This window comes from Ceratotherium simum, chromosome 4 (genome assembly GCF_057802395.1).
Source record: "Ceratotherium simum simum isolate JZ-2026a chromosome 4, ASM5780239v1, whole genome shotgun sequence".
In the NCBI taxonomy this organism is placed as follows: Eukaryota; Metazoa; Chordata; class Mammalia; order Perissodactyla; family Rhinocerotidae; genus Ceratotherium; species Ceratotherium simum.
The window spans coordinates 15,928,911-15,940,324 of NC_141903.1; the positions used below are offsets into that span (position 1 = coordinate 15,928,911).

Sequence of the window (11,414 nt, forward strand, 5' to 3'; positions counted from 1 at the left end):
AACTTTTCTGGGTTTCAGTTCTTTCAAACTGGGGCCTTCCCAGTTTGGCCTAAAAGGCCATTGAAAGGGAAAAACAAACATACAGGCTGACTTCAGCTCACATCCCTGCGCATGTGCAGTGCCCCGAGCGGCGAGGCCGGGGCGTGGCCTGACCGTGGAGATTTCACGCATGCGCTCAGCTCGCACGGCGCGGCTGCAGCTAGGAGGCAACTGAAGCATGTCGGTCCCGTTTGAGGAACGCAGCGGGGTGGTTCCGTGCGGGACGCCGTGGGGCCAGTGGTACCAGACCTTGGAGGAGGTGTTCATTGAAGTTCAGGTGCCGCCAGGGACTCGCGCCCAGGATATCCAGTGCGGCCTGCAGAGCCGGCATGTGGCTCTGGCCGTGGGTGGCCGCGAGATCCTCAAGGTAGCGGCAGCTCGGGGCTTGTGCTGTTTCTTCCCCGGCTCGCTGAATCCCCGAGTCCTAAAATTCATGGTTTTCGTGGAAAGACTTGGAAAGCCTTACGGCTCCTGTGAGTGGCCGAAAGAGAGAAAATTGGCTTGGTTTTGATCTGGTTAGAGCCCCCACCCTCAGGGCCAGTCCTCAGTTGACGTGGAAATTTGAGGAGCCCATTTTTCTGGCTTTATTTCTAAACCAGATGAAGCTGCTGCTTTTGTTCCTCTGGGGGTCTTTAGCTGAGAACAACTTAACTAGGTCGTTAAAGGAACAAATTTTATCGTACATATACTTGCTTCCAGGCACTGATCTAGGTGCGCGAGACAGATAAGGTTCCTGTACTTGCAGAGGTTATATTCTTGTAGAGAGGCATAATTAAACTAATACATATTTAGGCAGTTATAGGAAAGTAAAGAAGAAAATTAAGGATATCGGGATGAAGATTGCAGAGATGATGTCAGGTGATTTTCTCATCTAAAATTAGAAAAATTCTGCGTATTCGTGGAGCAGTTAAGCATGTGGTCAAGATGTGTGTGAAGAAAATAATTAATACCCCTTTTGTTCTCACAGTGCCCTTTGGCTCTGGGACCCGTTTTGTCCTTGTTAAGCTTTATAGTTAAATTCAATTAAGTTGAAGTTAGATATCTTGCTCGGATTAGATGCCCAAGATGTTGGAGGACAGTATAGTGGTGAAGGGAGACTACTTGGTAGGAGATCTGGCTCTGCCGTTTTTTTAGTTTTGTAACCTTGGGCAAGAGATTATTCAGTGTCTCTAATCCTTCATCCACAAAGTGCGGTAATTATAGTACCTTTCTCAGGATTGTTGTGGGCATAACATGGTATCCATGTGAATGAAGAGCTGGGAGTAGTGCCAGGTACTTAATACGTGACCACTGTATGTTAGCTATTATTATTTTATATGGAAGTGCTTTGCCTCCTGCAAAAGGAAGAGTCGTATGAAAGACTGATTTATGTCAACTTGGATCTTAATGATCTTTCTGAATATTTGAGCATTTCATAGTTTCCTGAACAGTGGTTCAAGATTACACCTCACATTTACTTTAGTAATTCCAATAACTTTGGAAATTTAGCATTAACTCTAACTCTAGGATTATAGGTGTACATTTAGACCAGTAAGATTTTTTTTACTAGTATTGACATATGAAAAAATGAGTATTCTTTTTTTATGTGACATTTTAATTTAATTTCCTAAAACTTAAATTTGGCAAGTAGCAACAAATCAAAATGGATTTGAGCAGATGGATTGTCTTTTAAACTTACATTTTGCTTTTTTTTAATTAAAAAAATTTTTTTTGCTTATTTCTTAAGAGATTCTGAAAAATCAGTCACAACTAATCTGACATCATATCTGCAGTATGTGCTTTAAAATTTTTTAAATGCCAATTGCCCGACAAAGAGATTGAACCCGTTTTTAAAAATTTATTTTGAAAGACATCCTTTTTTCTTAATTTCAGTAGGAGAGCTCTTGTAGTTCATTTTATTTCATTTTATTTTTTATTTATTTTTTTGTGAGGAAGATCGGCCCTCAGCTAACATCTGCCAATCCTCTTGTTGTTTTTTTTTTTTTTTTTTTGCTGAGGAAGACTGACCCTGGGCTAACATCCTGCCCATCTTCCTCTACTTTATATGGGACGCCACCACAGCATGGCGTGCTGTGGTGCATCGGTGCGCGCCCAGGATCCTAACTGGTGAACCCTGCGCCGCTGCAGCAGAGCGCGCGCACTTAACTGCTTGCGCCATCGGGCCAGCCCCTGTAGTTCATTTTAATTGGTAAAGTTAAAGTATTTCAGATATTAATTTCACATTTGGCTAATCAGTGATCAGTAATATTTCTTTATCTTCTAAAAATTAAGAAGTCCTGATCTTTTTTTAGAGAGCCCTGTGTTCTTTGTCATAGTAAATATTCCAAGCATTGTAAACTAGGTTCCATTTCACTTGCTAGGAGGAAACTTAGAGTTGAACACCTATCAGTGTGTTAAAATGGTACGAAATTTGATCTCTCTGTTCTAACCAAATTAGAAAATTATATGTGGATTAGATAGGAAATTAGGTAAGTCTTAAATCATGAGAGCTTTATAAAAATTAATGAAATGACTGTATTTTTAGTGCTTTATATGTTTATTTTTCAGGGCAAACTCTTTGATTCTACAATAGCTGATGAGGCAACATGGACTTTGGGTAAGGGTAATTTATTGTAATTCTTAGAATCTTTTTAAAAATTAATTTAGTCTTAGAACTTAGTACGTTTCCCCTGTTGTATTAGGTCCTTTGTCTTTGCAGCTTTGGAAGATATAATAATAGAAATGTACTGAAAACAATTGTATGTCAAGAATACATCATGGTTTTTGAAAATAAAAAATTTAATGATGAACTTTAATTTTTTTGTGATTTTTGTTTGTTCAGAAGACAGAAAAATGGTCCGTATTGTTCTTACAAAGACAAAGAGAGATGCAGCAAATTGTTGGACTTCTCTTCTAGAATCTGAATATGCAGCTGATCCTTGGGTGCAAGACCAAATGCAGAGAAAACTTACATTGGAGAGATTCCAGAAAGAAGTAAGTCAGATGAATGTGTGAATATGTATAGTTAAACATCTTAAAATCATAGAATAGTTATTATTTGAAATTAAAACTCAAATGTTATAAAAATTATGAAAAATATTTAGAGTAATTTTTTTTTTTTTTTTTTTGTGAGGAAGATCAGCCCTGAGCTAACATCCATGCCAATCCTCCTCTTTTTGCTGAGGAAGACCGGCCCTGAGCTAACATCTGTTGCCAATCCGCCTCCTTTTTTTTTTTCCCCTTTTCCCCCCAAAGCCCCAGTAAGTAGTTGTATGTCATAGTTGCACATCCCTCTAGTTGCTGTGTGTGGGATGCGGCCTCAGCGTGGCTGGACAAGCGGTGCGTCGGTGCATGCCAGGATCTGAACCTGGGCTGCCAGTAGTGGAGCTCAAACACTTAACTGCTAAGCCACGGGGCCGGCCCCTAGAGTAATTTTTTAAGTTAAGTGGTTAGAAAAATGATTGGCCTTTCTCTGTATGGATTTGATTTTTAATTTTCTTGAGAGGGATTTATTTGTACTGCCATGATTTTTAAGTTTAAATTGGTATATTGTATACCAGTAATACATGAACAAACTCATAAAAATTCAATCAGTATAGACTTACATAGTTTAAAAAAGTGAAGGGTGCCTTTATCAACATTTCCCCATTCCATGCCTTTGTCTCTTTCTCATCTCACCAATATATTAGCTTGCTTGTTTTGTTGTTAACATAAATGGTCACACTTTGTGTATTTTTCTTGTTGCTTTTTCATTTAATAAATTGTCTTGGGTCTCTTTTCCTACTAGTACATATAGATAAAACTTATTCTTTTTAACTGCTTCAGAATGTTTTCTAGTTTGAATGTATCATAATTATTTATTTAGATATTCCCCTTTGATAGGATTTAGATTTCCCCATTTGTGTCTATTTCAAACAAAGTGTGTGCTTTCATTTCTGTGAAACTATTCAAACGTTCTTTTAAGATAGATAGGAGAAGAATTACTGGATCAAAGCACTGTTCAAGTTTTGATGGATAATTTCCATCTGTGTGATGATGATTCCCAAATGTATATCTCTAGTCTAGACTTTTCTCCTGAATTTTGGACTGGCATATCCAGTTGCCTATTCAACATCTCCACTTGATGTCTAACAGATATGTCAAACTCAACATGTCCAATATGAACTCCCTAACTTCCCTCTCAAATTTGTTCTGCCTCTAGCCTTTTTATCTCAGTTGATGGACTCTAGTTGTTCCGACCCCCCAAAATTGGGGAATCATCCTCCATTCCTATCTCTCTCTCACACCCTATCTAATTTGTCAGGAAACCTTACTGGCACTACCTTCCAAATATATTCAGAATTTGACCACTTCTCACCATCCACTCTACTGCCACTCTGATCTGGACCGCCTCTAACATCTTGCCTAGATTACTCTAGTAACCTTCTAATTGTTCTCTTCTACCCTTGCCAAAATACAGTCTTCTCAAAATAGCAGTTAAAGCAGTCCTTTTAAAATGCAAGTCAGATTATATCACTTCTCTTCTCCGAACTCTTTCACTCTAGTAAAAGACAAAGTCTTACAAGGCCTACCTGCTCTGGTCCCCCATGATCTCCCTGACCTCCTCTCCTACTGCTGTCCTCCTCAGTCATTCTGCTCAAGTCATACTAGCTTTTTTGCTGTTCCATAAACATGCCAGGCTATTTCTTTTTTCTCCTTTTGACTGCAATGCTCTTCTCCCAAAGCTTGGCTGACTTCTCACTGTTTTCAAGTCATTGCTCAGTGAAGCATACTTTGATCTTTGATCATCCAATTTAAATACTGTAATCTCTCATTTTCCCTTGCTCTGCTCTACTTTTCTTCTTTTTTTTTTTTTTCTATAGCAGTTACCAACTTTTAACACACTAGATACCAACTTTTAACACACTACCTCAGGGACAGACACACTATGGCATGGGTCAGATTGGCTCACTGCCTGTTTTTGAAGTCAAGTTTTACTGGAACTCACCTATGCTAATTCGTTTGTGTATTGTATTTCATATAGCAATGGCAGAACTGAGTAGTTATAATAGAGACTATATGGCTTTGAAAGCCTAAAATATTTTCTACCTCGCTCTTTACAGAAAAGTTTGCTGATCCGCGCACTAGATAACTTAATGGTTTATTATTTGTCTCCTCTTAGAATGTAAGCTCCGCCAGAGGAGGGATCTTTGTTTTGTTCACTCTTAAAATCCGCATGCCTCTAATGATGTTCACCAAACAGTAGGAACTCAAATGTTTGTTGAATAAATGAAATGCCCTCCAAAAAGACTGAGGTAGTAATTACTTTGTAGGATTGTTGTGAGCATTAAATATGTTAATTAATGTATGTATATCTCTTAGAACCCTGCCTAGCATATAGTAAGCTCTCAAAAAATGATATTAAAATCTGTTTACATACTGATTCAACTAACGTATTATGTTTGCCTATATACTTGGCAACATTGTAATATACATGTTGATCTTCTAAATATTTGTAAATCTGAAAATTAAAAAATACCTCATAGTTTCAAGTTCCATTTTGGTGATTACAGTGAAGTTTGGTATCTTTTCAAATGTTTATTGGCCATTTAGATTTCCTTTTTTGTCAGTTGCCAGTTCATATCTTTTTAGCATTTTCCTTTTGGGTTACTTATATTTTTCCTTATAAGTTTTATTTTATCATAATGTTTTTTGTATCTTTTAGAATCCTGGTTTTGACTTCAGTGGAGCAGAAATCTCAGGAAACTACACTAAAGGTGGACCAGATTTCTCAAATCTTGAGAAATAACTGCTGTTTCTTTTTTGCTGCATTCTGTGGATCCTAGCAGATGTTGCCAACTTAATCAAAGGAACAGATTATGTGGTGGAAGAAAAATGTGGATGCCTGCAGTTAACAAATTGCAAAATATACATATGGTTCTAAAAATTGCATTCAAGTATGATTTACATAGGAAACATCTTAAATACCGTGGGAACTATTCTATTGATATATGGTAACTTTTGGACTTGTTTTTGCTCCGCATGAAGTTTTATATGCTGCAATTTACTAATTTCATATTTAACCTGTTTTTTTAATACAAAAAACATTAGGGCATAGATCATGTGAAATGACAGGGTGCCTTCAGGGAAAATTAAGTTTTTCTTTCAATAAGTGTGATGCAGGAATAATGTTCAATAAACTTTTCTAAATAGGAATTGTGTACCCTTTTTCTAAGTATACCAGTTCACAGAAGGAAATTGTATACTGAAAAAAATTTTAAGAAAGGAAAAAACAATCCACAAATATGTTGAGTTAAGAGTTAATGAAAATTTCTGAATTAGTGTATTATTCCTTGAAAGATGACTTTATGTCAAGAAATTGAAAAATAGTTAACAATAGGAACTGATTAATACAAAAGAGAAGTGGTGAAGTGAATATGGTTATTGGGCAAGTCCTTCGTTAGTGACAAAAAACAAATTATGGTCTCTGATTATTCACTAAAAACAAATTATCGTCTCTGATTATAAGTCAGTGACATTTTCATCCTCAGTAATCCAGATGTATGTAAGAATTGTCTTGAAATTGTATTTCATCCTTTTTATGGCCTTTTTAATTTTAAAAAATATTTTAAACAATCTCAAATGTGTAGAAAAGTTAACAAGTAACGTACACAGAATTGTTTTCTTCCTGAGCCATTTGTGTGTTAGTTGATGACATGATGCTCTGTCACCTCGGAGTACCTGTGTATGTATTTCCTTCAAAGGACATGCTCCTACATAGCTATAATACGACCATTAAAATCAGGAAATTAGCATTGCCACATTACTACCATCGATCCCCAGACCTTCATTCCATTCAAGTTGTACTGATTGTCCCAGTGATGTCCTGTATGGCAAAAGGATCCAGTCAGAATTATGCCTTGCCTTTGGATGTCAGGTGTCTTTAGTCTACTTCAGTCTGGAACACATCCTCATTTTTTCCTTGACTTTTACAACCTTGGCACTTTTAAAAAATTTTTTATTATTTTTTTATTTAATTTATCTATTTATTCTTATTATTTATTTTTTTGGGATGAGGAAGATTAGCCTTGAGCTAACATCCATTGTCAATCCTCCTCTTTTTGCTGAGGAAGATCAGCAAACATCCGTGCCCATCATCCTCTGCTTTATATATGGGATGCCTGCCGCAGCATGGCTTGATAATTGGTGTGTAGGTCTGTGCCTGGGATCCGAACCTGCGAACCCCAGGCCGCCAAAGCAGAGCTCGAGAACTTAACCACTATGCCACCAGGCTGGGCCCTGCACTTTTGAAGATTGTAGGCCAGTGTTGTACACCATTCCTCATTTTGAATTTTGTCTATTTCTTCATGATTAGATTCAGGTTATACATCTTTGGCAGGAATGTTACAGAGGTGATGCTGTGTTCTTATTGCATCCTACGGTGAGTTAATAATTTCACTTTGTCCTTTTTCTGTTAGTATTTACTTAGATCACTGACTAAGTGGTGTCTGCCAGTCTTCTCCACTATAAAACTACTCTTTTTATGTTTATAATTAAGTATTTTGTGTGAAGGTAGTTTCCATCTACCTTGTTAACATCATACTTTCAATTTATATCTGTCTAGACTCATGATTTCCTACTTTATTCAGTGAGTTAAAATCTATTATTCCCATTACTTTGCTCAGAACTTTTCTAGATTTCGCCAGTAGAAGACCATTCTAGGTGGCTTCTTTGTCCTTTTGACATGTCCTCATCATTATTTGAGCAATTTCTTACTGTCTGGCATAAGATATACCCGGCTTATTGTGCTTTCCCTGCTCTAGCCCAAGAAATCAGCCATTTTTCTAACAAGACTTGGTTCTCTTTAGTGGAAAATGGTATTTGGAAGCCAAGATCTGTGTGCTAGTTAGCAGTTGCTATTGGTGTGTGTGTATAATGCATACATTTACATCTATATTTATTTCTATATGTATAAGAAAACCATGTGTTCACACTTAAACTTTCATTTCTAATCCCATGGGGTTCATTTTTATTTTCTCCTTTTCTCTATTGCAACAACAGGGAGAAACCTGATTCTTATTATCCTTAATTTTGGTTGCCTGTTCTAGGTCATCTCCCCATGTGAATGCCTTCCTCCTCCTGCTCAGACTCCAACACCCTATGCCAAACAGAGATATCCGCCTCACTTGCTTGGACCCTAACACCCCTCTGGGCCACCACAGCCTAGCCACACCCTTTGGCAAGATGCCTATCTTGTACCCAATAATTTCAGGAATGAATTATTGGGGAAGAGCCTTCCTTCTTTTAATTAGCTTCTCTTTTTGATTTTTAAAAAAATTTTATATTTTGAATAAACATACAGTAAAATTAACTCTCTTTTCTTCATAGTTTTGTGAATTTTAACGTACTTAGAGATAGGTGTAAACACCTCCAAAATCAGGAGATTGAACAGTTCAGTCGCTACAAAAACTCCTTCATGCTCTTTCTTTATAGTCTCTCTTTATGCTCGCTCTTTATAAACCACACGTTTATCCATTTGTCAGTTGATGGACATTTGGGAGGTTTCCACCTTTTGGCTGTTGTGAATAATGCTGCTATAAACATTCGAGTACAAGTTTTTATGTGCATGAATATTTTCATTTCTTACCTAGAATTAGAATTTCAAGTTTTATGGTAACTGTATGTTTAATTATTTGAGGAACTGCTAAGTTGTTTTCCAAAGTGGCTGCACCATTTTACCTTCCCACCAGTAGTGTATGAGAGTTCCAGTTTCTCCACATCGGCTAACACTTGTTATATGACTTTTTGATTCTAGCCATTCTAAGTGGATGTGAAGTGGTATCACACTGTGGTTTTGATTTACCTTTCCCTGATAACTAATTATGTTGAGTGTCTTTTGTTGTGCTTATTGACCATTTGTGTATCTTCCTTGGAGAAATGTTTATTCACATCTTTTATTTTTTATTTATTATTTATTTACATCCTTTATTTTAATCTTTGTCCATTATTTAATTGCATTATCTGTCTTTATGTTATTGAGTTATAAGAGTTCTTTATATATTCTGGACATAAGTTCCTCATCAGATGTATGATTCGCATATATTTTCTCCTATTGTGTAGGTTTTTTCACTTTCTTGATGATGTCTTTTGAAGCATGAATGATTTTAATTTTCGGGTAGTCTAATTCAACCTTCTTTTGGTGGATCGTGCTTTTGGTGTCATGTCTAAGAACTTGTGTAATCCTAGGTTATGAGGATGTTTTCTTCTAAAAGTTCTATAATTTTATGTTTTACATTTAGATCTATGACCCGTTTTGTTATTTTTTGTAGAAGCTGTGAAATATAGGTGGAGGTTCATTTTTTTTGCATATGGATGGCCAATTGTTTCAAAATCATTTGTGGAAAAGACTATCCTTTCTCTTATTAAATTGTTTTTCGCACTTTTGTCAAAAGTCAGTCGCTATTTATATGAGTCTGTTTTTGGTCTCTCTATTCCATTGATCTATGTGTCTTTCCCTTCATCTATACTACAGTGCCTTGATAATTGTAGCCGTTTAGTAAGTCTTAAAATCGGGTAGCATAATTCCTTCAACTTAATTCTTTTTCAGAATTGTTTTGGCTATTTTAAGTTTGCCTTTCCATATAAAGTTTAGAATCAGCTAGTCTGTATCTACAAAATGTCCTGCTGGGGTTTTCATTGGAATAGTGTTAAGTCTTCCAATCCATGCACGTAAGGTGTCTCTCCATTTAGGATCTCTTTGATTTTGATCATCAGCGTTTTGTGGTTTTCAGCTTATAGAAACTTTACATCTTTTGTTAGATTTATTCCTGACTGTTCATTTTCTGGAGCTGTTGCAAATGATATTTTTTTGAATTTCAGTTCCCAGTTGCACATTGCTAGTGCATAGAAATATGTTTGATTTTTGTTGAGCTTGTTTCCTGTGACCTTGCTAAACTCACTTACTCTAGTTTTTATGGTTGATTCCTTGGGATTTTCAGCATAAACCACAAATAGGAACAGTTTTATTTTGTCTGTTAGGTCTATAGATCTTTTCTTTTTCTTGCCTCGTTGCACTTGCTAGAAGCATAGAAGTGGTGAAAGCGGCCATCCCTGTCTTGTTCTGGATGTTCGAGTTTCAAAAGCATCCAGTCTTTCACATTAAGTATTATGTTAGCTGTAGGTTTTTATAGATGACATTTATCAGATTGAGGAAGTTCCCATCTATTTCTAGTTAACTGAGCTTTTCTCATGATTGGATTTGAATTTTCTCAAATGCTTTTTCTTTATCAATTGATTTGATCACGCTTTTTTCTTTAGACTGTTAATATCGTGGATTATATTGATTACTTTTCGAATTTTGAACCCATCTGTATCTACCCCTATCCCAAAGTTGGTCATAGAGTATTATTCATTTTATATATCTGGATTCGTTTATTGAGAATTTTCGTGTCTGCTCATTTGTGATGTTGGTCTATATATTTGTTTGTTTTGTTTTGGTAGCAAGGTAACGCTGGCCTTATAAAATGAATTGGGAAGTGATTCTTCTACTTTCTTGAAGAGATTTGTAGAATTTGTGTTAAGTGTCTACTTTAAATGTTCTATTGTATTTGCCAATAAGATTTTAAATAATGAATTTAATTTTAAAAAATAACTGTAGAATTTATTCAGGTTGTCTGCTTTCAGTTGTTTGGTAGTTCATGTCTTTCAAGGAATTAATTCATTTCATCTAACTCTGCATAGAGTTGTTTGTGGTATTTTCTTAGTGTCCTTTTTAATGTCTTTAGAGTCCGTAGTGGTATCTCTTTCATTCCTAAGATTGGTCATTTCTGTCTTTTTTTTGTAAGTCTTGCTAGAGCTTTATTAATTTTATTGCTCTTTTTGAAGAACTAGGTTTTGATTTTGTTGATTTTCCCTATTGTTACTTTGTTTTCAATTTCGTTGATTTTTTACCCCCACTTTTTTAATGACTTTTTTCTTGCTTTGGGTTTATTTTGCTCTTTTTCTAGTTTCTTAAAGTAGAAGCTTAGATTATTGGCTTGAGACTTTTTTTCTTAATTAAAGCAGTTGTATACTGCGAATTACTCTCTAAGCACTGGTTTAATGGCGTTCTGTACATTTTGATACTTTCAAATCTTCTACGTCCTTGCTGATCTTCTAGTAGTTCTGTAGATTAGAGAGGAGTGTTTAAGTCTCCAAGTATAATTGAAGATTTGTCCATTTCTCCTTTCAGTGTGATCAGTTTTTGCTGCTTATATTTTTAAGCTCTGATGTTGGGTGCATACATATTTAGGATGGTCATGTCTTCTTGATGAATTGATTCTTTTATTATTACTTAATGTCCCTCTTTATTCCTGGTCATTTTGATTGTTCCAAAATCTACTTTGTCAAAATATTAAAAAAAGGCTTATCTTACTGCA

General features: G+C 35.9%; 1 protein-coding gene across 2 annotated transcripts; it reads left to right on the forward strand.

Moving 5' to 3' along the window:
* The first annotated feature begins 176 nt into the window (after positions 1-176).
* Positions 177-6,213, forward strand: NUDCD2 (NudC domain containing 2). Of its 2 annotated transcripts, none has more exons than XM_087429451.1 (4): positions 177-406; positions 2,587-2,635; positions 2,936-3,012; positions 5,723-6,213. In XM_087429451.1, exons 1-4 carry the CDS (start codon positions 218-220, stop codon positions 5,804-5,806), a joined length of 399 nt encoding a protein of 132 aa, XP_087285577.1. In that variant the 5' UTR covers positions 177-217; the 3' UTR covers positions 5,807-6,213. The 2 variants fall into 2 exon arrangements, with proteins under 2 accessions (XP_087285577.1, XP_004428610.1); XM_004428553.3 differs by having other exon boundaries at positions 181-406; positions 2,861-3,012.
* The last annotated feature ends 5,201 nt before the right edge of the window (positions 6,214-11,414 follow it).